The sequence below is a fragment of the Mya arenaria genome, chromosome 13 (genome assembly GCF_026914265.1).
Source record: "Mya arenaria isolate MELC-2E11 chromosome 13, ASM2691426v1".
NCBI classification, from domain to species: domain Eukaryota; kingdom Metazoa; phylum Mollusca; class Bivalvia; order Myida; family Myidae; genus Mya; species Mya arenaria.
In genome coordinates, this window is record NC_069134.1 from 46,816,556 (window position 1) to 46,843,873 (window position 27,318).

Here is a 27,318-nt window from a genome sequence, read left to right on the forward strand (position 1 = left end):
ATTACCAACTTTCATTTTCAAAGAGTTACTTGCTTTTTTCCAAAGTATTCAATTAGGTTAATAAAACACTCTACGGTATGCCATATAATAAAGTAACAAAAGTCAATACAAGCGAGTTCTATTTAATTGTTACATGAACAAGTGACAAACATTACTTTTTTTATAAGAGCACATGTCAGTTTAAATCAATAGCACAATATGACATTTTTACATTTCACATTACTTAGGCTGGCATACAAAAATCTAGTTTCTGAGTCCGTATGGCAGTGTTGTTGGCCTCTTCTGCCTCTCGCCAGACAACCACCACCACCTCCTTACAGCCATCTTTGGATCAAAATCTCACTGACTGATGTTTTCAATTTTGATTCTCATTAGAATGTAGAATGTCCATGATAACACTCACGGCGGGGAATCCACGTGACCAAATGGTAGGTTTCAGTGCAAGATGGCGTCACCAAAACGCTCGACTCGAGCCGAAAATCAAGGTAATATATATAATTATAATAGTTTCTTAAATTTTTAACATAGCCTATCATATGCCCACCTACCTAGTGTGTATTAGCATATCCATGTTTTCCTTGAAACTTTAACCGTTATCGAGAACACTTCTGCAATGTTTCCAAAATGTACAAAATTCAACTGGTAGGTTACAGTCCCATTTATCATTTTGGCTCGGATTTAGCGGAAAATGAGGTTATAATTTTGGAAAATCAGCACAAGACACTGTTATGTCATCTTTCTGAAACAGTTAACTGACCTTTGCAACTTCATTTAGAACATCCTTAACAAAAGCCATATACCAAACCATCTTGTGTTGCTTCAACCTTTTCAGGTAACCTTTCACCTTTGCCCTATCTTGCGGTTTATTGGAGTCATCTTCTGAGTAATTTTCCATCTGTGTTATAACAACTGGCCAGTTTTTTAAGAGTTTTGTCACAGTCCTCAACTTGTGGTCAACCCATCTTGAAGTATTTGCCTTATCGTGTTTAAGAAATGTCTCGCCCAATAAATCTGCTATTGGCCTCTTTGTACCGTTTGGCAGACCCCCAGTAGAAGTAGTAAACAGACACCAGCATTACGATGACTGTATCCATATATGTGCCTTTGAAAGCATCCTTCACTGCTAATTCAAGTCTGTGTGCAAGACACCACACTGGAAGAATCCATTCGGCATTTCCTGCATCCTTAAGAAGCTTGATAACTCCTTTTCTGCTCCCCATCATTACACTTGCACCGTCAGAGCAGAACCCAACTGTCTTCTCTTTATAATTATGCATGTCAAATTCAAGGAATGCCCTAAGGACCACCCCAAGAAAACCCCCAGCCTTCGTGTTTTCAGGTTCTTCAAGCTTGAGGTATTTCATCTTTGGATAGAAATCCTCCAGTACTCTCACGAAGATCACCTCTGTCTCAATTTCTGACCTGTCAGTAGACCCATCGCAGAAAATACTGAAATAATCAGCTTGGTGTATCAAACAGCTGACCTGATTATGATAAACTCCACCGATGTGCGTTATGAAAGTTTTGCCACTCTTACCATTTCTATAGGTATCTCCTAATGATGTCAGTCCATTTACCTCTTGTAGACCAATCAGCTCTGGAAAGTCAGTAAAAGGATGCTCATTCAATGCAATGTAATATGCCGTTCTGAAGAGTTTACCCATCTTTTCTGAAGTTTCCATGTCCATCTTGAGAAAACTCTCTTGAATTCCATGCGTCTGGTTTTGGACGATTTTTCACTTGCAGACTTGGCATTGAGGGCCCTTGAGTGCATCACTGACTTTACGTGGAACATCACCGACTCTCGCTTGACTGTGGTACTCCCCATTGCAAGCTTAAAAAGAGATTTGCATTTAATCTAAATATATTTTTAGGTATGGTTGAAGGGACAACAGTTTTATAACTTACAGAAATTACATGTATATAAACTGAAATGGTACTAAATGAAAGTACTCTCTTGCAAAAACACAACTGTATTCTGAAATAGATTACTTAAATAAAAAAACATTTGAATCTTGATTTACTTGCTACACAACCCCTACCTCTTTTAAAAAGCAAACAAAACAAACTTCAGCCTAATTTCATTGAATTCACATTTTAAACACACTCATTGTATTTACAGATTTGTGCATGCTTTAATAGTGTACACTTCCCGAGTCTGACTCAGTGACTATATGAAAAATCTATAAATGACAGCACAAAAAATATATTCCGAGCGCGATTCTGTAAACACACGTTTGTATTTTGTTTTATATTTTGTACAGTAGATTCAATTTTGGAGATTAAACTTATGGTGTGAAAAGATTATATATATTTACATTTGATGACATGCCAGGGGGTGCATGTTCCTTGCAAACTTTGCAAGTTATTTTGTTCACAAGGTTCAACGTATTGACTGAGTATTCAAGATCGATGTTCAGTTCATTCATCCATTTTTTTTACAGTTTTTGATGAAGAAGTTACAGTGCTTCCAGTTGCTTCTGATGATTTAATAATCTTAGGTTTGCTAGTTTCTTCATTTTTATCAGACTCAGTACTGGAAGTGCTAGCTGTACGTTTTAGAAATTTGTCCTATCTGACAAACGACAAACATCTGCAGACGACACATTCAGGGAAAAAAAACAACAAACAAGCGGTTTGTCCCTTTGCTGTACTTCTCCGATTGTCAAGGGAGATGAATGCTTTGGAATGTTGTATACTACAAAATTAAAGTGTACTACATCATCAAAATTGGCACTCGCGATCAGTGTCAGAAAAGCGTTTAATGCTTACCTGTGATGTGTTGTAAAGCGTCTACGCGACATGATATTTGTTGCGTAGTCATTAGCGTTCGTCCTCTGGTATTTTGTTTTGAAATATTGGACTCCCGAATTTTAGCAAGTAGATTTTTTATCAGGTCGCTATCGGCAAAACTGAATTGCATTTAGCGAGTATACGGAGCTTAAATTAGAGCCCTGTCATTGCCATCTATCTATATACCAAGTTTTATTTCAACCCCATCAGTAGTTTTGAAGTTATGGCCAGTCTGTGCTTAACAAATATAGGCTTTAGCATTTAAATTGAAGAGTTAAAGTGACACTCTAGTCATATTTAAAATCAATGCATACACATGTATAACAAACAAAAAACTACTTACTAAACAAAGCATTTGGGTGCTTTTCAAAATAATGAGGCAAAAGTGTGACATAGGGGTTGAAAATTCAAACCCAGTTTTCATGATTGTCACCTATTTTAAATGAAAGTAAATACTTCAAATTACACGGAAATAACTTTGGGAAAGTATCAGGAAATACAAATAAAAAATATTTTGACCTTAAATCCAAATATTGCGAACATTTTTAACAATATGGTTGATTTATAAAAGTGTCTTATGACAACGAAGAACCTAGCATAAATCAGATGCTTTTTCTGAATTTTATAATCAGTAATTGGTACCTGTGTGTAGTCATGTGCATAATAACTCAGTTGTTTAAGAAAAATCAAAAAAATCAACACATTTCGTCTAAATTTGAAACCAAAAATAAATTGTTACCTCACAAAGTTTTTGCTGTAATTAAAACAAGAATCAAATAAGGGAAAAATCTACATATACCTCACCTTATGCATCTTTATAGACCACATACCAAATTTCAAGAATGTATTGTAACTTACTATTGCCAAATTTTTCATTTCAAAATTGAGCTATTTTTCGGTGCACAGGGACACATTGGAAGCCAATATAATATGCATTTATATTCTCTTTTATGTTAATAAAAAAATATTTGTGATCAACTCAAGACATTTCTGTGTATATGATAGAGTGTATTCCTCAAAATTTCTTCAGTATGACATTTTCTCAACAATTTCCTCAAAATTCAACAGCATGTAATGATGCAAATGGAAAATGATGGCTAAGAGAACAACTACAGCAAACAGTCACATATATAACATTTATTACTTCATATTAAGTCCAGATATATGAAAATATCATCAATGGTAATATAAAGTACTAGAATTCATACATGTTTAGTACTTTGTTATGTAATGGAAAGGGTGCACAGGGGACAAATCATAATGCAAGTAATATTTTTAATTATGTAATTATCTTTATAACTTAACTTTTCTTGGTAAACATTTTTACAATAAGAGGAACTTGACTTTCAGTAAAGCTTAAAACAATACTGTAAATGTTTGAAAGATTACATTAGAGTCTACAAAACTAAATTTCTAAACAATGGAATAAAATATGTCCACAGAGTGGAATAAAGTTTTTGGTCTCAATGCACCTGTTACCATTAAACACTTTTGTGAACATGTGATGTCTAAATTAAAAGATGTCTCTTTGCCTTTGGCATCCTACTCAATAGAATAGTATCTGTTTTATTAGGCATTATTCAAGAAATAAATTCAAGAAACTTTTGGTTTCCACAAGGATTTACTTTTACCTGACTTTGACATGGTTTTACTTTGGTCCATTTTTAGGCGCTCAAATTGCCAAAGACTTCTTGCAACTCTACATATTCTTAGCATTGCTTGTGTATACTAGCTGCCTTTTTATTTTTTTCCTGATTTAGTTGGTGTGCCTACTTTTTTTATGACTATGACTGACAGACTTCACCAATTGTGTAATTTTCTACAACATGACTTATTTTAAGACCTTCACTTCGGTATGGCATTCTTTACCAGACGGTTAATTGTGGAGGCCCATGCCATGGAATCCCTCTGAAGGGGTTGTTTTGCATGTTGTGCCTTTTCTGAACTGATGCTGCTTAAACTGTGTGTGTTCATACCTTCTCATTTTAACCTTTCTTCTTTTATTCTGTCTTGTCATTTTCTGGACTTTTATTGTTTCTTCATTTCGCTTCATTTTATTTCTTCTCTGCCTCTGCTTCTTTAGTTTCTTCTTTTATTTGTAAATCATATAGGATCTATTTGTCCTCTTTCTTAGGGTTTGAGCAATACCTGGAAAATCCTGCTCTTTTTCTCTGAGTATCTTGATCTCTGTCATACATTTTCTGCAACTTTTGATCTTTCCTAAGTCATTCTCTGCGCTTCCTAGACTTCATTTTGTTAATGTTTTCAACAGTCTTTTCTTCATTTTTTTTTCATATTTTCTATGTAATCTCTTTGGAAAAGGAAGCTTAACTACAAGCTTTTCCACTAGGGTACTTGTTTCCTGTACAGAATTATAATCTGGTATATGTGCTATCCATATAAAAAAATGTCCCCTCAGGCGGCTGTGCACTGAATTGAAGCATATTATACCTTGCACATATAAAAGCATTACATGAATAATTTCAATTTGATTCAATGTTCTTTAATTGTTATGATAAAATCAAAATAGAATATTTAAACAAAATATGTTATCTTATGTGCCTCAATATTGAAACTGAATTTGAATTAATTTAATAAACCTATAAAAGTAAACATTTCATGGCTTTATAATTAAATAATAAAAAAAGTATTTATAACACACTTACCATCAAGATGCTAAACTATCAAGTGATGCCTAAGGCCACAACAAATTGATCATTTGTTCTACGGATTTTGCCCAAAAAAAGTAGGAGCGAGCGAGCGAAAAAAAAATAAAAATACTTTTTTTTAAATTTAAGGCAAATCAGAGGCGAGCGCAAGGCGAAAAATAAAAAAAATTAAATAGTATATTTGTTACCAAATTTATCATACAATTATGTCAAGAAATGCTTTTTAATTGCAAACATATGTTCAGTTATTAATGAAAAGGTTTTGATTGTATCACAGTGACATGCAAATCTGTCTCAATATTTAACAAATGGCAATAAGGTCCAGTGCTTTACTATTAACTTCAATTTAAACGTGGATTATTGTAAAGACAACATTCCTAATAGTAACATACAATTATTCGAAGACCAAAAAGAAAACTATTGTATTCATTCCGTAACTTACTATTAGAAAAAAAAACATTTTAGATTTGTAAGAGTTATTCATGATTTGAGCATTTCTAAATATTGGATCAGGTCTAAATTTGAACCTCTTGAAGCACATGATTAAATTGGTGTCAACTACTAGTGACTTTGACATTTCAGAAGATCGAAAATGTAAATAACACAGAGAACATATCTAAAAAAGACACTGTGGATTAAATTGCGGGACAACATAAATGAAGCAGTATCAAACAAATCTGCAAATGTGGCACCAGTCATTATATTAGAGCAGGTGGTGGAATAAAGATATTTCCCTTTAAAGAACCCGCCTTTACCCCGAACCTTTGGTTTATAGGTCCGTGCCTTGAAAAAGAATATCATGTCGGCCTCCATAGCTTCAATGCCCATAAGAAACAGGCCACTTTAATTACAGGCCATTTTATACAAATGGATCAAAGAAAACAAGTGGATAAAAACGAAGAATTGAGATAATTAAAACACTCATTTTACTTATAAAAGGTTTTATTTTCTGATTTTACTGATGTTTTTTTATACTGTCCATGTGTATGTAATGCACTAGTCAATTGTAACCACGCCCCAAGGTCCGGGGAATAGCGGGGACTTTGACTTTCAGTCCAGCCAACCCCGGGTATATCCACTGCATTCATCCGGCATTGTGGGGCCACCTGGAAGGTAAAAACTTGGCCCATTTCCCCAACTATCCCTGGTATACCCCAGGGCCTGGGGGGAAGGGGGCGTGGATTGACTGGTTCATAAATTCAATGTACAGGCTGTTTCTAAAACATTTACAAGTCCTACTATTTTTATCTGTTTATAACGATTATGATTATATGAAAACTGAGAAATGCATTTTAGAAAATTTAAAAAATAACTCACCAAAACATGTTCAATTGTGTTAAGTCGTGTGTCCGTGTATTTTAATATAAGTTTTGCACTCAAAATCCGATTTAGTTATTATTTTACACAAAATTTTGAGTACAAAACAATGAATTACTTAAAACACACATAGATAATTATTGCCTTCGACGCTGTGAAACTGTTGTTGTTTACTGAAGACTGTAATCCATTGACTTTGACACTGATTTTCATTTAAAACGTGTATTTTACATTACGAAAACTGAAAGTAACCTCAAAATCATTATCGGAAATAAATAACAACGGTGCGTCTTGCAAAATATTCCCGACAAAAAAGACTGTCAACAAATATCGGCTGTTTTGCGGTTACCCGGACCTGATTTTGTCCAGACACGAGGAAATTTTGCTCGTGAAGAATGTAAAGCATGGAAATACCTTCAAAAAAGGCGAAGTTGACGTTGAAGGATTAAATTCTTAGTAAAAGAACTTCAGAAAATAGAGGAAATTCAGAAGTAAACAAAAAAAAAGAATATGCGCGGCCAAATAGTAAGTGCGGGCGCAAAAAAAAAGTTTTTTTTATTTTTTTTTCGTTTTTCGAATTTTAGGTGCGGCAAATCCGACGAACAAATGATCAATTTGTTGTGGCCTAAATATAACATACACACTTCCCATAATGTTGAAATAGCACCATATTAATGTCAGTTATGACATTTTATTGAAATCTGCTAAAACAGGGTGCACAGGGGACATTGCTTTAAACCATGCAGATGCTTCAAATCTCTGTATGTGAGAGGCTGAAAACTGTTTTTGCATTTGTTGTAACTTTCTTTTCTGGGAAATACAGCAGAATATCATTTTATTGAAGAAATTATAGAAATTATAGAAATCTGACAACTAACAACCGAAAAGGTGCACAGGGGACATTTTGGAGTAATAAGACATGCATCTGAGTTACGGACAAAATAATGTATGAAATAATAAAACTATGTTATTTATATAAAGCTGACGGGTTAAAGTTATTAAAATAACATAGTAATTTAATATAAATAGTGCCTAAATGGAATCGTAGTGTTCTCAATATTGTGAATTGAATATCTTCTTTACTAAATGAATGGGGGTCCGTCATATGACAAAATTTGGTTAAGTTAATACATATTTTTTTATTTGAAGTATGTTTTTTAAAATGAGAAAGGGTTCAGTTACATAAAAATATATCATTCAGTTTCAAAAAATAAAACACATTTGAATAAAGGTCTTCATGTAAAATGTCACACTTTTTTGGGTGCACAGGGGACAAATTGAGCAACATATTCTTACACAACTTTTTTGCTGATTGAGCCATCCATTTAAAACTCAACAATTTTCTTAACAACATTGATTGGCCCATAATGTGCCTGACAACACTTTCCAAAAGGGAAAGGAATAAAAGTTAGGAGAGATAAAAGAAAAAGCCTCATTATTTTGAAAAGCACCCATTTATGGAAAATGTTAATTACTGATAACAAGATTGTAACCGTGTATTTAATAGCTGGAAACGCACAAACATTAAATGACTGGTGAGTCCTAAAGATTTACAGTGATCAACTATAGTCTCATAAAGAAGAAATGCCGTGTTTTCTGCACCTTTCTTTCAAATTAAACATGGTAATACTATCCTTCCTAAAAACCATTGTTTTTGATATTTATTCATCCCTTTTGGTACATTAAAACAATTGTATTAATTGTGGTCCATCTTATTTGGGGGTAAGAGTGCATCTTTAAAAAAAACGTATTTAATTACTGTTTAATGAAAATACATCAACTTCTGTAAAACAAGAGGGCCATGATGACCCTAAAACACTCACCTAAGCAAAGGGCCACAACTCTGTGACAAAGCATTAATAAAAATGTTGCAATTTAAACATATATTTACTGATGACAATGCCTTGTTTAATATTTGTAAAGGGTCATGTAATGAAACTACCAGTAAAGATTCATTGAATTTGGACTGGTAGTTTCAGAGATTTTTTTAAGCAAAACAGTAAGTCGGCCATTTTGTTGTTGTTAATCAATCTCAATGCCTTGTTGTATTTTTATAGAGGGTCATGCAATGAAGCTTCCTGTAAAGTTTCAGTTAATTTGGCGTAGTAGTTTCAGAGGAGATGTTTTTTAAAGCAAAACAGGAAGTTGGCCATTTTGTTGTTGTTGCTGTTGTTGTTTTTGTTGATCATTGTTGTTGTTGATCAATCGTGAACCCTTGTTGTATTTTTGTAGAGGGTCACCCAAGGAAGCTTGCTGTAAAGTTAAATTTAATTTGGACTAGTAGTTTCAGAGGAGATGTTTTTTAGCAAAACAGGAAGTTGGCCATTTTGTTGTTGTTGTTGTTGATCAATCGTGACCCCTTGTTGTATTTTTGTAGAGGGTCACCCAAGGAAGCTTTCTGTAAAGTTTAATTGGATTTGGACTGGTAGTTTTAGAGATGTTTTTTTTAAAAGCAAAACAGGAAGTTGGCCATTTTGTTGTTGTTGCTTTTGTTGTTGATCAATCGTGACCCCTTCTTGTATTTTTGTAGAGGGTCACCCAAGGACGCTTCCTGTAAAGTTTTATTGAATTTGGACTGGTAGTTTCAGAGCAGATATTTTTTTAAAGCAAAACAGGAAGTCAGCCATTTTGTTGTTGTTCCTGATGTTGTTGTTGCTGATCAATCGTGACCCCTTGTAGTTTCAGAGATGTTTTTTTAAGTAATTGTTGAAGGACTGACAGACATCTGACAAAGACCGATCACAATACTGTAGCTCACCTTGAGCACTTCCTGCTCTGGTGAGCTAAAAATGTAAGCTTCTGAAAACAAGATGGCCATGATGGCCCTAAATCGCTCACCTGAGTTAAAGAGTTTAACCTTTGTTATCAATATAGCTTGATATTTGTTCTCAAAGAATATTGAAAAACATACTGGTCAAACATGTTGCCTGGATAATCACTGACAGGACTTGTCACAGTTTCCTGCACACTGACAGGACTAGGTGATTGACTGCACACTGACAGGATTTTTTCAGTTTCCTCCACACTGACAGGACTTGATGATTGACTGCATACTGACAGAATTTGATTCTCATACCTGCACACTGACAGGACTTTGTTCAGTTGCCTGCACACTGACAGAACTTGGTACAGATACCTGCACACTGACAGGACTTTTTTCAGTTGCCTGCACACTGACAGGACTTTGTTCAATTGCCTGCACAGTGACAGGACTTCATTCAACTGCTTTGAACACTGAAAAAATTATGTTAAATTGCTTGCACACTGAAAGAACTTTTAGTATAGATACACAAATAACAAACAGTGCACCATCCAATAAAATCAATAAACTGCCTTAAGTTCTAATAATCAAATATCAGAACACATTCAGCACCTTAACTTATATTATCACTTCTTCCATCTTGGACAACATCACCTTCCTTCTAATGTTAAGAATCAATTTTTTCTTTATATAAGTTGTAAGTGAATAACACCAGTGTGTGTATACAACGTGACAAATTGCGTCGTAAATGCAACGTCGGAAGGCAAATTTTGCTTCGAATGAAGACTTTAAACAAAGATATCTTCACTTTTTCTTCACCATTTTAAATTAAACGTTGCGCAGTCTACGCCGCTCGGGCTTTTACCAGAGATTGATTGAGAGTTTAGTTTCTTTACACACTTCAACAAACCTTTTCACAGTTCGGCCGTATGACGGAGCACTGTCAAAACATTATTTTGAAATAGGTTTGTCGAAGTGTTTGATGAATCTAATCACCTTATCAAACTCCGGTAATAAAACGAAGGCGGCGCTCTAAAAGCGGCATAGACTGCCCTTTGTTTCATTAAAAATGGTGTAGTAAAAGTTATCTTTGTTTTAAGTTTTCATTTTAAGCAAAATATTGCCATCCGATGTAGCATATATGACATAATTTATCACGTGGTATACACACACTGAACACTATCCACACAGAAGATAAGATTTGTAGTTTTGAATAATCTACATGAAGTTTACAATAATTTATATGAAGTTCAATGGAAAAGTCACCCAATTTTTTAATTGATTATTAAATTTATCATTAAGTAAAAATGAAATTTCTTCTAAAGAATAAAGTGTATAATAATTATTTGAATCTATGAACCTAAAAAAAAGAAAAAGAATTACCTTAGAAGTGACTATGTTGAAGACTTAATAAAATTTAAAATCCATTCCCTTGTTACTAAAAATAGAAAAAAGTGGAATCTCCAACAAAAAGGGAGACCATATAGCAAGACTTGCTACCCTTGCTTCAAAACTTTACATAACTATCAGATTTTAACAAAATGTATTTATAATGAACTTGTAACACACGGGATGAGGCCAATTTTTCTCCAGGGGCATAATTTGAATAAATATGGTAGATTACCAATAGACAATGTTACACACCAAATATTTAAGCACTAGGCCTCGTAGTATTTGCCAAAAAAAATTGTAATTTTTCCTTGAGGTTGCCATGGCAACAAGAGTTCTGCATGGAATTAATTTCTTTGAACAATTTTGAAAAAGAACCAACCAAATAATTCACTCCTATGAAGTTTCATTAAAATTGTCCAAGGGGTTTAGGAGAACATGATAATTATAACCAATTGTTGACACGTTTCCTTTAGGTTGCCATGGCAACCAGAGTTCTGCACTAAATTAATTTCTTTGAACAATTTTGAAAAAGCATCAACCAAGCATCATTCCTATGAAGTTTCATCAAAATTGTCCAAGCGGTTTAGGAGAAGATGATTATAACCAATTGTTGATGCCGAACGATGGACGCCGGATGACAGAAGTCAGACTAAGACTGATCACAATAAAACTGATAAAAAAAATAAAAAAAGGCTTTATGCTACCATGAAACCCTCAAAAGATTTGCAGTCCTGTGCTTAATAACATAGACTAAAGCGTTGAAACTGAAGAGTTTCAAGTTGAAGTTTTCATTAAGGGCATGCTACCTTATTAAGTCTAAAGGATGGCTATATCCCCTGCCATTGATTTTTAGTATATTTTGTTTTTCTCGCAACCTGGTTCATTGAATCTGACCAAAATTGTACACAACCACTGGTCAAGCGTGGGAATATAGGAAATACAAGTTGTTTGACCTAAATATTCTTGGATATATGAACATACAGTCAAAACTCGTTATGTCGACTTTATCGGGACCTAGGGGAAAAAGTCGAGATAACGAACATTCGACACATCCAAATTACAAGAAAAGTATCACCAATCCAAACACATATGAGTTTGATATGTCTGACATCCGACTTCTGCAATTGAACGGTCTTGTTGCGGTCGTGGAAAATAAAGTGATACAAAAATGAATTATTTGTGCCACAAATCAGATATAAATTCACAATTAAATACACTTGTATATTGTAAGAAAATGGTAAAGCACATACGACAAAAACTTAAAATAGCATCTTAGTTATGCCCGTTTGTTTTCTACATGCAGTATAGAGAAATTATTTTGTCACGTAATGTTTAATGTTGTCGAATTTTCTGATGATGTCATCGTCAACCAAAATTGTGCGTTTCAATGAATAGCATCAATAAAAGACTCTTAAATCAAAACCATAAACAAACACCTTCAATTATTCACACTTCAAATTATGACAGTTGGTTATTTTGACACCACGGTAATTTAGCGACATGCCGCAAACCTTCATGACAGCTTTCGCACCTACAACTCGATCTACAGTTCGACATAAGGAACAAGGAAAATGTGTGAAATTCGACCAATGGGACTGAAAAAGGAGGTCGACATAGCGAAAAAATCGAGATAGAAAAATCGACACAAGCTAATTTATTTTATATAGAATAAGAAGGAATAAGAAGGAATAAATTCGGGACCGGAGAAAAAAGGCGACATAACCGGAAAGTCGAGATATCCGACATCGACATAGCGAGTCTGGACTGTATTATAAAAGGATATTTTTAAAGTTATTCATATTGTGTGTAGTGCAAGTCATATCAATGTCAAGGTTTTTTGGTTAAAAACCAAATGAGTCCATGATTTATAGCATCGATGAAATGGCAAGCCTTAAGTATTTTTGATAAAGTGATACATATATATTGTGGTGACAAGCACATTGTTTTAGTGCTTTTGAAGAGAAAACACATGTTATAAATATATTTTCACATTTGTGTCCATTGTTTTTTTAAATATTAAACTTGTTGCATCTGTGCAACTTGTTTAACACTTTCAATTAACATTTATATCTTATCCTCTATTTAGCATTGTCATAATATGGACCCGAAACTTCATGATGGATTGCTGGCACAAATTGCAATTGCTTCAAGTTCTTGGATCAAATTCAGTAATTGTTGCTAAAAGTACATGAAATGTATAAGGTCAATAAATATGGTAATCCATCAAAGCATAAGTAAGTTATAGCATGGACACAAGCATGTGTACTATGACCTTTGAATGTCAGATGTGACCTTGACCATTGAGGTATGGACCCGGGTCAAGGTCACTGCACATCATCTCAATGAGGACAACATTTGTACCAAGTTATATGGTAATCCATTAATGCATAAGTAAGTTATAGCGCGGACACAAGCATGTGTACTCTGACCTTTAATGTCTTGTGTGACCTTGACCTTTGAGGTATGGACCCGGGTCAAGGTCACTGCACATCATCTCAATAAGGACAACATTTGTACCAAGCACCGTAAATGAATGGGTGTAAAAAAATCTGTGATAAATCTGAGAAAAAACTTTTAATCTAATAAGTTTTGGGTTAAAGGACGCATAGAAAATATGTCAAATCGTCTGCCAATCTTGGCCACCATGTTTGTGACGAAAATTATTTTTTTCGTGAAAATGGCGATGGTTATCTTTAAAACCATACAATGATAATGCAAACTTTGTTTCATTTTTATTCGTTTCATGTAAGGATAGGCACTGAAAATTACTTAGTGTGACAAATTGTTTCTGGATGGCACTGAAATGTACCTTTTATGACTAAGTGTAAGATTTCTTTCTGACAGTATATCGAAGATAATCTGTCGAGAATGAATAGGAAAGTTACTGTATGCAAAAACTTTATATTGTACGGGCTTGTTCTCAAAGTGTCAACACCTACAGAAAAGAATAAAGAACATGAACAAGTGCGAAAAATCATGACCATTATTGCATCAGTTTGTAGTATTGGTATGTTAAACAGGTCTAAAGGCAGTGCAAATTTTTCACACATTATTGTACAACTGACAAAAATATTTTGACAGTGCACAATTTTGCTTTTTTAAATGCATGTATAATTATTGTTTTATTCAAATTGATATTGAATAATTTTAATAATTTAAATCGTACAATATTTTTTTTTAATTATAAACATCTTGCGATATACTGTATCCCGATCTTCAACTGCCGTTTTAACTTGTATATACTCAATCGATATGACGCGAGTAACTTCCCTTTCTTCATAAATCTAAACAAACTCTCGGCCTGAAATCGACCTCAGAAAAAAAGTTCAAAAGCTTGTTACTGGGTATTATACGCAGGCATTTTTTTACATCGAAATCTGTGGGGAAAAAATGCGTCTAATACCCAGTCATTTACGGTACTACAAGTAATATGGAAATCCATCAATGCATAAGTAAGTTATAGCACGGACACGAGCATGTGTACCCTAACCTTTAAATGTCTCATGTGACCTTGACCTTAAAGGTATGGACCCGGGTCAAAGTCACTGCACATCGTCTCAATGAGGACAACATTTGTACCGAGTCATATGGTAATCCATTAATGCATAAGTAAGTTATAGCGCGGACACGAGCATGTGAACTCTGACTTTTAAATGTCGCGTGTGAACTTGACCTTTGAGGTATGGACCCAGGTCAAGGTCACTGCACATCGTCTCAATGAGGACAACATTTGTACCAAGTAATATGGTAATCCATCAATGCATACGAGCATGTGTAATCTGACCTTTAAATGTCTCATGTGACCTTGACCTTTGAGGTATGGACCCGGGTCAAGGTCACTGCACATCATCTCAATGAGGACAACATATACCAAGTAATATTAGTAATCCATCAATGCATAACTAGAGCTATCACTGAAGGTGATTAATACCCCCGAACGCCGCCTCTCATTATGATTTATCATTGTATGAAGTTTTATGCCATTCCATCTAGTAGTCTTCGAGTTACTCTCCAGAGAAAATATAGACAAAAAAACACAGAAAAAGGCAATAACTCTGTAATTTGCTAAAATAGTGTAGTGATTCATGTACACTGAACTCCTTCTCATTGTGCTGTACCATTGTATAATGTTTTATTACATTCCATCTGGTAGTTTTCAAGTTACGGTCTGGACAAGAAAAAAGTAACAAAGGGCAATAACTCTGTAATTGGCTGAAATAGACTTGCAGTTCCTATACATTACACTTCCTCTCATTATGATCTATCACTGTATGAAGATTTATTAAATTCCATCCAATAGTTTTCAAGTTATGCTCCGGACCAGAAAAAAGTAACAAAGGGCAATAACTCTGTAATTGGCTGAAAAAGAATTGTGGTTCCTGTACATTACACTTCCTCTCATTATGATCTATCACTGTATGAAGTTTTATTAAATTCCATCCAACAGTTTTCAAGTTATGCTACGGACAAGAAAAAGTAACAAAGGGCACTAACTCTGTAATTAGCTGAAATAGAATTGCGGTTCCTGTACACTGCACTCCCTCTCATTATGATCTATCACTGTATGAAGTTTTATTAAATTCCATCCAATAGTTTTCAAGTTATGCTCCGGACAAGAAAAAAGTAACAAAGGGCAGTAACTCTGTAATAAGCTGAAATAGAGTTATGGTTCTTGTGCAATGCACTTCCTCTCATTGTGCTTTACCATTGTATGAAGTTTTAATAAATTCCATTTAGTAGTTTGCAAGTTAATGTCTGGAAAAATATTGACAGCAAAAAAAACAAATAAAGGGCAATAACTCAGTAACTAGTAGAGTTATGGTTCTTGAACACTGCACTTCCTCTCACTTTGCTTTACCATTGTATGAAGTTCCAATGAATTCCATCCAGTACTTTTCAAGTTATACTCTGGACAGAAAAAAGTAGCAAAGGGCAATTACTCGGTAATAAGCAAGAATAGAGTTATGGTTATTGTACACTGCACTTCCTCTCATTATGCTCTACCATTGTATGAAGTTTAATCCAATTCCATCCAGTAGTTTTTAAGTTATGCTCCAGACAAGGTAAATTGCAACGGATCGACTGAGGACAACATTCATACCAAGTAATATGGTAATCCATCAATGCAGTAATAGCCCGGACACGAAATGTTACGGACGGATGGACGGACGGACTGACGAAGTGCATTCCCATAATCCCCTCCCCACTATGTGGCGGGGGATTAAAGATAGGATTATGGTGCTTGTGCACTGCACTTACTCTCATTGCCATCTATAGATCTATATACCAAGTTTAATTTCAATCCAGTCAGTAGTTTTGCTCCAAACAAAAAAAAGTGACAAAGGCAAAATCTCTGTAAATAGCTTAAATAGAGTTATGGTTCTTGTACACTGCACTTCCTCTCATTATGTTCTATCCTCGTCTGAAGTTTAATCATTAATTACATCTAGTAGTGACAAGGTAAAAAGGAACGGGCCGACCAACGACCACAGGCTGACTTAAATAAAAAAAAAACATCAATAATTCAAAATGAAAGACATATCTAGATCATTAGTTGGATGGAGAATTGGATTGAGGAAGGTAAAATATCTCCACATATACAATTACTACAAATGTTATTTTGTATGACAAAGGCTGTTTTGATGGCTTGTGAAGATGGAGATGTTATTTGGTCAATTTTTGAGATTTTTTTGTTCTCAATGCATTTATTTGGTAATTTCAATTAGAAAATGAAAAGCTGATTTGCAAGTTATAATTGACTGAATATGCTGTGAAAGCAAACCCAAAACATATATCAATCTAGGCTTACTTAATATATTTTTTTTCATTTTCAAGCTTTAATATTGAGCGGTTTATGCCATTTATAAGTTACAACTGCCTATATATTTAAGTTATTGTGACCTCCTGCCATCCCCTACACCTTAATCATAAAAAGAAACATCCTTACTTGAGAAGGGGTAGGCACATGTGTGATGTTTGCTCTTTGTGATGTGCATCTGGCAAACCTCCCTGTTCTCAAACAAGTAAAGGCATTGTGGACACATGAATGCTGTAACCTCCAGGGGATCCATAAACATGAGATGGCCCTTAGCCTTCATGTGCTCCCTACACCCATACTCAGTCTTAAAAGTCGCATTACACTCAGGACACATGTGCAGCAATGGCTCAGCTACCATCTGCTTGCAATCTTTCAGCTTGAGGAAGGGATTACATGGTGAGTGCTGGAACAAATTCATATGATGTCCAAGAGATGTCTCTGATGAGAATTTGGCCTCACAGTTGAGTACAGGACATGCGACTTCCCCATCTTCATTGCTTATAGTAAAACTCTCATCAATGCTACTGTCCAGGGTTATTATCCCTGAGGACGAAGACACAGTTCTCTTGCGTTTCTGGCCACGGTTTTCTACCTGAGCTGTAGAAGTGCCTGGAGTGGACGTCTGACTGCCAGTACTTGTCCCTAGCTGTTGTTCAACGCTGGTCCTAAGTGACGGTACATTAGTTTTTGGCATGGCCCCTGTCCCTTTGGCATTCCGCGATGAGGCAGTTGAGGATGGAGTGCCTGAGGTAGCATTTCCCTGACCTTGGCTGTTGAGGTTGGATGCATCTTTGATACCTGTAAGTGTATGAAAAATATGAAATGTTTTAGGCAGCCATCTTATTATCATTATTTTTATTATATCTGCATACATAAAACTCAATTTCTGTAAACATGGTCATGTTAGAGACAACGGACAATGTAATCCTGGATCCGACCCCTGAACAATACAAAATATTTTAAATGAAAATTAAAACATTGTTCATTATGCATTTTTCAGGAACTTACTTGATTTAGGTATCAAAGATTGCCCAATACTCCGTAAGTTATATACCATAATTGGAGAGCAAAACAGTATGAACTCTGCCTTTCAAATGTTAAACTTAAAATAATAAAATAATCAAAGCAGACAAAGTCACATCGGACCTCAGCAGCTCTTTGAGAGCAAATGATGATGTTTATGACGTCATTTCACTGACATCATGCACACATTGTTATGACGTCATCATACGTCATGAATATTTTGGCGCAATTCTATAAACTGTATATAAGCTTTAGTTAATACATATGTTACTATATATAGTAACACATTTGTACAGGGATTCCGCGATTATTTGCATGACTCAGCGATTATCAGTTTTGCGGTCCGGGCTGATTATCGATTATCATTTTGCGGCCAGTAGAACGTTCGCATGTGAATTTAATTTTCCCCTTAAAATCAATTTTGACGACTGTGTAGTAATGTCTTGACTAAATAATCAAAATTTATTGATCTGCTTGAACATATTTATTCTTAAAATCCTAAAGGAAGGCAAACGCGAGCGCAGTTTAGGAAGATATATATGCTAGTGTTTGATAACCTGTGTGGACCGTTAGGGCAGCGTTTTTTATTCTGCGTTGACATTCAAAAAACAAAACAAAGGAAGCGGCAAAATTAAATTTACTTGAAAAAAAAGCAACTGTTGACATCAATAATATGAGGTATCAGTTTATTTAAGTACAAACAGCCATTCTTCTTGCTTAGTGTTTATGTTTATTGAATTGAATTCAGACACTCATGACATGAACAGACAGATGCCAGTGATTTGTACAGAAAAATTCAGATGGACCTGTTGTGGAATTTTCACGGTGATCAATTTAAATTGATGGGAACATGAACTGACAACAAAATGTTGTTTGCCTTTTTGCTTACTCTCAAAAACTAAATTTAAATTGAGAGTGAGTTTACTCATCGTAGTCAAGCCAGAAGGAAAATAAGAATGCACTGGGTGACAACTCTAATGCTACGTCTCGGGCCATTATGAGTCACTTGGGGCCAATTATCACTCAATGGCCCGGCTACGCCGTGTATTAACCTCTAAATAATTAACAAAATAATATTTTTTTAAATTTCTACCACTAATAAAACTTCAACAAAAAATTAAAATAATATAATTAACTAAGCATTCAATGTACAGAAGTTGACATTTTTTACCTACAGCATAACGGTAACAGTAACCAAACTACATGTATATATATATATATAAATATATATATATATATATATATATATATATATATGATTGTAATCTTCCACTTTAACAGTAATCTAACAAAGCCTGCCTTGAAATATTCAGGATATCAAACTAGCCAAAACTAGTGACTTTGTATGGTTGATATTTAGTCTCATATAGGCACAACATGCCCTAAATCTGAAAGAAAATACTGTACGTTAGTAAAGGGCCACAATTTTTATTTAGTGTCATACAGAGTGGTCTAATTTAACTGTATAATGGCCCTGAACAACTGTGTGAAGTATGAAGTCCACTGAATGAGTGTATTGGAGATCTGAGCTAAACCCACAAGTTGTCCTAAATCTTTAACCAATCTTTTAAGTCGATCAAGAGCCATAATTTCGGATAATATGGAGTGTAAATTGTGTAAACGTGGACAATTGTATTAAGTGTGAAGTGAATTGAATGAAGGGTGTATATAATACTATTCACCAAAAATTTCTGCCTGGCAATGAGCAGTGCAAGTATCCCATCTCAAATAATGATAGTCTGAAGGCAGTGGTTAATGCACAACTAAATATACAACTTGTATAAATCTATTGTACATAATTGTGGATATTTCTACTGGATTCATCCCTGGGCAGTGTTTAAAATTAATTATTGCAAAACATGATGCAGTGGTCAGTTAAATATATCAAGACAATTTATCCATCAGAATACTATTGTTGCAAAAAGGGAGGGGCGCATGCTAAAAGCGTCCACAACTAAGTTGACATAAATTCCTGGATCCACCCCTATATAAATCTACATATATGACTTCCATTTTAATCATTTGAAGTGTATATGATCTGGTTGTTAACCAGGGGTAATGTCCTTCGCAGGCATTCCAGATTTAGCGAGTTTATCTTCGGATTTTATCTTCGGAGTGAGCGAGGCAGGTGGTAAATTTCATGGTTGGACTGTACACTTCAAAGACTATAGGTGCCTGTTATACAACAACTAAGTATCTAGTCATTCCAAGACTTGTAAAAGTATCACTATGCATAAATGCTATTCACATACAAAGCCTTACAAACCATGCATGGATAAATTGAAAAGGAGTATCATACCATTCCATTTTCTTTTAATGCTTGACAGTTCTTTTGGTGAATACGATTAAGCAAATATTGTTGCCTTCCACACACCTTCCTGCACATAATTTTGGTTTTCACTGTTGACTTACTTACACTTCTTTTTGCAGCCGTTTTCTAAGGCTTTGTTTGGAATATTATCACAGTGCAATACTGGCCATGTTGTGAAATGCATTGCACTCCAACCTTATTATATGTTCATGTATATATATAACAAGAAAGACCATTGATGCAAAGCATCAAAGGGCGCCGTTTAATAGTTTATGCACTTGTTATATGCTGAAAAGCAAGGAATGTCAAGGCCAACAAGCATATTATGGTGCATTGAACCGCATCTATGAAATTCTCAAAATATTTGTAGTATTCTGCATGACAACATAGGCAAAAAGCATTGAAATTGAAGATTTTCAAGTTGAACATTTCATTAGGGGTGGGGTACATTAATGAACACAACAGAATTAGGTTGCTTGTGCACTATACTTTTTCTCATTGCCACATACCCATATACCAAGTTTTATTTCAATACCATAAGTAGTTTTAAAGTAATGCTCTGGTCAAGAAAAAGCGGCAAAGGGCAATAATAATGTAATTAGCTTAAAAACAGCTATAGTCATTGTGCACTGCACTTCCTCTCGTTGTGCTAAATACCATTGAATGATGTTTAATGAAATTCCAAAAAAAGTAGTTTTCTAGTTATGCTCCGGACAGGAAAAGATACAAAGGGAATAACTCTTGCATTTATAACATTACATGCCTTGTTTTTAGCTGTTTAATAATACTAAAATGTAATGTAAAATTGCATTAAAATCTAGTCAATGGAGTTATTATGTTAACTTCTTCATTTACATAGTAAAGAAGAGTTGAAAATGGATGTTTTTAGTTGATATTAACACAAAAACAGCATGTGTCTTATTGGACAATGGCAATTTTTTCAAATATGATAAAAATAACGCATTCAAACTGAATATGTATCAGACTATGTATGAAAGAAATAATACTGTTTCTATTTTTCACAAAGGTTTTGAAATACAACAATGCACATATAAGCATAAATAGGCCAAATATGCAAAAAAAAAAAAATAGTAAACAATGTGTGAAAGTGATACTGAACACTTAAAACAATTTCTTTGTGCATTAAATGAATATATACCAGAAAAGCAATACTTAATCAAGTCCAATATGTATAATAACATGAAGAACACCCCTTTATGAATATCTTCATTACAAATCAGAGTACATGTAAACAATAATCATTTATATCATTAGTATCAAATGTGTCTAATTCAAAGTGTGTTTTCATTTGCATTAAATTACATTGTAATATATACCAGAAAAGCAATTATAAAAATCCTTAAATGTATAAGAAACTGAAGACAATAAAGAATAACACCCATTTATGAATATCTCCAAAACAAATCAGAGGTCACCTATATATAAAACATTAATCAATCATATAATTAGTATCAAATGTGTCTAGTTTTTGTGTGTCTGTTCATTACCTTTAAATGAGCATCTAGTGAAACTCTTATTTGAAATCAATACATATAATTGTATTTATAACACACATCAAATTGAATGAAAAAACAATAACTACTTACTAAATAATGCATTTACTGAAATACCGTTTACTGATAACAAGCTTGTCACCCTGTTTATGATAGCAGAAAGCATGACAAATATTAAATGATTGGTAATTGCTAAAAGATTTACTGTGGTCTACTATAGTATCACAAGGCAGAAATACCATGTTTTATGTTCATTCTTATTAATTAGCAAATTGAACTCAAGATCCTTCATTAGAAACATTGTTGTTGACATCTATCAACCCATTTTGAAAAATGAAAACAATAATATTAATTATCATAAGTCTTATTTGGGAGTTACTTAAGAGTGCATCTTTAAAAATAGTGTGTGTGTGTTTTCACTTAAATATGTAACAATTCAATTTGACAAATAAGACAAAAGTTAGGAAATAGAAGTAGTAATTGTACATAATACAAAACAACAACAAAATTGACAAAGCTCAATATAACAGGAAATCTATATGAAAACACAAATCCTTAAAGGCCATAATTATTTAAACTGAATTAAGGTATAAGTAGTACACACTTTTATAAAGCTTTTACCGAAAACAGTTATTATCATGGTACACTATGGGACTTTTATCCAAATTTTGAAGATTTTTTACTGTGAATTAAAAATATTTTGTCTATATTTGATTTTTTTTTCACATTATCAGAGATTATGAAATAAACAACAGTTTCTGGTAAAATAAACTTCAGTTAACAGAAAAATTAAGTTCAACCGAACATATTATTGATACACATGGAAAAAAATCATTTTGATTGATCTTGTGAGTCTTCAGAACAGAGCAGTATTTCAATGTTTGAAAATATATAGCAGTTTTATAAATTCATAAAAAATAGTTAATAACAAGACAACCTGCTGAAATCATTTTAAATATTTTCTATGATGTCTAATGAACAATTTAAAAGACAATTTATGATAGTTTACCATTCAGTTTTGAAGGAAATATACATAATGTCATGTAATTATACATTTTTATAACTAATAAAATGCTTAAAAATCAACCTTTTTCTTGTAAAAAACTTAATTGGACTTATTCATAAAATGTAATCATTCAAATAAATGAACTCAGTCAATCAACTTAAAAACCGCTCCTACCACTAACTAAAATAAATTCCCATTCCATAATAGGCGCGCACTCCAGTGCGGCGCCAATGATGTTTGTGTATTTGGTTTATCTGTGTTCAATTGTGCCTTGTATGATTCATAGAAAGAAGTTTATTGAACATTACCCTTGCCTTCAACAACATCCTTATCACACTTCTTATAAAATATAACATTGCCATTCCATATCCACAAACAACTCCAATCACATTCCCATACATACAGTACCCACGCATTCATATAGCAAATTTCGCAATTAAACTAACAGGGGCAATATACCTAGAAGCATATGTGTCTATAATTGATCATTAAACAATTATTCAATTGTCACAAGGGTTTTGGCATTTGCTAGCATGACATCTCGGTAAAACTGCCTCTTCCGAAATTTCATTCATTTATATCACTTAGGCCACAACAAATTGATCATTTGTTTGTCAGATTTGCCGCACCAAAAATTCAAAAAATGAAAATAACAACAACCTTTTTTGGCAATTAAAAAGCATTTCTAGACATGATTGTATGATATTTAATTTGGTAAGAAATAAACATTTTATTTTTTTTTTAATTTTCGCTTTGTGCTCGCCTCTGATTTGTCTTAAATTAAAAAAAAAAAATGTGTTTTTTTGTTGTTTTTTTGCTGAACTACTACTACTTTTTTTGGGCAATATCTGTAGAACATATGATCAATTTGTTGTGGCCTTACAGTGCTTAACAGAAATGGGACACAATCCATAGTCCTCCAACTTTTGGCAGCTCATTACGTAATTACAGTAAATAATTATGTAACCAATGACGCAGCAACCATTCCTATTAAAATCGCATAAAATAGAAATCTTCACGACAATAAAGCGACACCAATCCTACATTCATTTCATGCACCCCTTCTGGAAAATCGCACAATCTGCATGCATTACTGTACCTTCATGATTGTATTTCCAAACATTTCTTCATTTAAACAAAGGATATTTTTTTTGCAAAATTCACAATTTTCAATTGATATGGGGAATGTAATGTAATGTAAATATGGAAAATGTTGCACAGGTAGTCAATAAAATGTCAATAGGCGAACAATTACAAATAGCGAACAAACTAACTTGTATACAGCTTCTGGCTTAACCCAGGTTATTCGCTATTTGTAATTGTCTACCTATTGACATATCGCCAAATCACACTTAAAAAGAGCTGTAGTAAGACAGCGCGCTCGACTACACCGCTTTGACTTAGAAGTGAATACAACAACGATGTAATATTACCAAGTTTGGTCTCTTTATGTCAAACCTAACTAAAATTATTCGATACATAAGGTGACTTTGATGCTGCCCTCCCACCAGCCCGCCCGAACAATGGCGCAAGTCATTCAAATAACTTGATTTCCCATTATGAAAATGTGGTTAAGAATATACAAATATGCCTTTCAAAAGAAATAAAAAGAAATAAAAAATTCAAGGGTCATAATTTGTATTTAGGGTTAAAATGGAGTTATGTTTCTTGTTGTAAGATGGTCGTAAATAATTTTGAATTTTATTAAGTGCATTGAATGAACGGTATAGAAGTTTTTTAATTAAAATCCCAACTTGCCCTTAACTTTTACTTACCTAAAACTTTAATTTAAGTCAATCAGGGGCCATAACTTGTATTAAGGATATGGAGTTATGTAACATCATTGGGTAAAGGTCCTGAACAATTGTGTGAAGTATTAAGTCAATTGAATGAAGGGTATAGAAGTAATAAATAAATATACCAACCTGCCCTTAAACTTTAACCTAAGTCAATCAGGGGCCATAACTTGTATTAAGGATAATATGGAGTTATGAAACCTCATTGTATGATGGTCCTGAACAACTGTGTGAAGTATTAAGTCAATTAAATGAAGGGTATAGAAGTTATCAATAAATATCCCAACCTGCCCTAAAACTTTAACCGAAGTTCCATAGTCAATCAGGGGCCATAATTTGTATAAAAGATAACATGGAGTTATCTAACCTCATTATGTGATGGCTCTGAACAACTGTGTGAAGTATTAAGTCAATTGAATGAATGGTTTGGAGTTTTAAGTGAAAATCCCAACTTGCCCTAAAACTTTAACCTGCCCTAAAACTTTAACCTAAGTCAATCAGGGGCCATAACTTGGATAATATGGGGTTATGTGACCTCATTGTGTGATGGTCCTGAACAACTGTGTGAAGTATTAAGTCAATTGAACAAAGGGTATAGAAGTTATTAATAAATATCCCAACCTGCCCTAAAACTTTAACCTAAGTTCCATAGTCAATCATGGGCCATAATCTGTGGAAAGAATAATATGGAGTTATCTCACCTCATCATGTGATGGCCTTGAACAACTGTGTGAAATATTAAGTCAATTGAATGAAGGGTATTGGACTTATAAGTGAAAATCCCAACTTGCCCTAAAACTTTAACCGGACGCCGACGCTGGGGCGAGTAGTATAGCCCAAGTATTCTTCGAATGACGAGCTAAAAATGTAAGCCATTTCCCTTTCATGCATTTCATTTCTTGTTCGCACATTCCAATGGCGTAGCTTGACAAAAATATATGTGTAGGCCACTTTTTAGGGGGCCCGGGGGCATGCCCCCCATCCCCCTGGAAATTTTGTTTAGCTAGGTGATTGTAGGTGCGTTTTGGCATATATTTCGTTGTTGTAAAAATATTAATGAGAGCAACAATGTCATTATGTTTTACCTTAAATTAATTTTGTAAGTATTTTAGCTAAAGAAGACAGGTCAAAGAAATAAAACATTGACAATTTTATTAATTAAATTGCACTCAATATTAATGCATTTTGATGCCAAAATCTAAGTTAATCAAATGTGTATTTGCACAAACAATGCCATATATATATTATGTCGCTTTATACATACAGCATATTTGAATTTCAGGGATCATTAAAAAAACTCTCTAGTTTCCGGCATTTATGCGTCGAAAACACATTGATGACACATTCAACATCTATTATGATCATGCTCTTGTGGCTGTGGATTATGGCCAAGGATGACAACCTGTAGCTTTTCATTGTCATTCACAGGATGTTTTTTATTCGTTCATTCCACTAAACGACCTTTCATTTTATTGTAAATATGCTAGGATACAGGTCCTTGTTGGTCTGCTTTATGGTATCTTGTAGTATAGATAAACTTGCGGCTGTGATGCTCCATCTCACATTCCATGCAATTTCTGTTTTAAATGTGTCAAATGTTTCGTGGAGATCAGGGGCATAAGTAGCATAAACAACAACAAGTGAGATAATGAATTCAAAGCGCAGTAAGTTGGACAAATACTGGCCGGCCTTCTCGTCTCCGTCTTCATTAATAGTTTCAAGTGCATGGACCAATACAGGGAACGCATTTTGGAACGTTTCAAGTAGGTCCGCATGACTGGACCACCGTGTCTCACATAACGAGCGAAGCTTAGTGCGCCGGTTCATTTCCTCTTTCGTTGCAAGGTCTCTAGAAAGCTCGTCCTGGAACGCTGCTAGACGATTTGCTGAATAATTGAACACAAATCCAATGACCTTTACTGTTGCCATCATAGTTCGGACACTCGGGTGGAAACTGGTTATGGAGGCATGATTGCCAAGTTCCTGTTGTTGTTTGGTATCTTCATCTATTGAAGTCAAAGTGAGACTTTCAAAATCAGTATACATAGGACTATGTTTGGCAATATTGGTGCCAGATTGTTTACAATTTCAAATAATGAAGCGCCCGCAAACTTTTACCAAGCCGATTGGAAATGTTTAATGTATGGCGTCAACGCTCAGACTACTGGTATGCAACTTTTGATAAATTATATACCAAACATGTCGCGTGAAAATGTACTTTAGAGCAAAGGAAAACGATATATTTGAAATATCCGGTTTCCGATTTATTAAAGCGCATTTGGGATAATAACATTTCATGTCAATGTCTTTCCCGGACAAAGTTACCAAGCAGTTGTGCATAAAAAGTTAATTTTATTGAAATAATATCAAAACATAGGTATGTTATAAACAGGAAACATATTTGTGTTTTTTCTGGAAAATGTGTATATATCCTTATTTTTATCCCCAAATCGGCAGGCGTTTTTTCCGTCAAAATGTTATGTAACTGAACTTGCACTGAAAAGGCTTTGATTTCACAGGTGGGCGCAAATGGGGGATTCCCAGTTTTGTTTTTCTTTTTACAAATGACATCAGCCTCATAACGCAGGGTTACGAGGCTTGGACGATATTTGGAAAAAATGGAGGACTGTCAAAATAAACATGTGTGAGTATTTTCATCGTGTTATGTCTCGAACGCATCGATTGAGTGTTAAAAAGGTTGTTTTATGAGACAAACCATTACCCCATTCCGATAGAATTGGTGTTCTAGTGGAAAAGAGTGCATTTCTCACCTGTTCACATGCGCATGAAATCATTCAAGTTCATGTTGTTGTTGAAGAAAGTTGAACAGTCCATTTTCCCTGTTGTATCTTATTAACGTATCGAACAACGAGAAATGATACTTCGTTTTTTTAGATGGTTTATGCTTTTTTTGTTGC

The 27,318-nt window shown here is 34.2% G+C and overlaps 1 protein-coding gene across 1 annotated transcript in view; it reads right to left on the reverse strand.

Moving 5' to 3' along the window:
- The window catches only part of LOC128213369 (E3 SUMO-protein ligase ZNF451-like), a 148,747-nt gene that overhangs the window by 68,530 nt on the left and 52,899 nt on the right, over positions 1-27,318 (reverse strand). Inside the window, exon 5 of the mRNA XM_052919015.1 lies at positions 16,880-17,548. Within this exon, the coding sequence (XP_052774975.1) occupies positions 16,880-17,548 (669 nt within the window). The remainder of the gene's footprint in view (positions 1-16,879; positions 17,549-27,318) is intronic.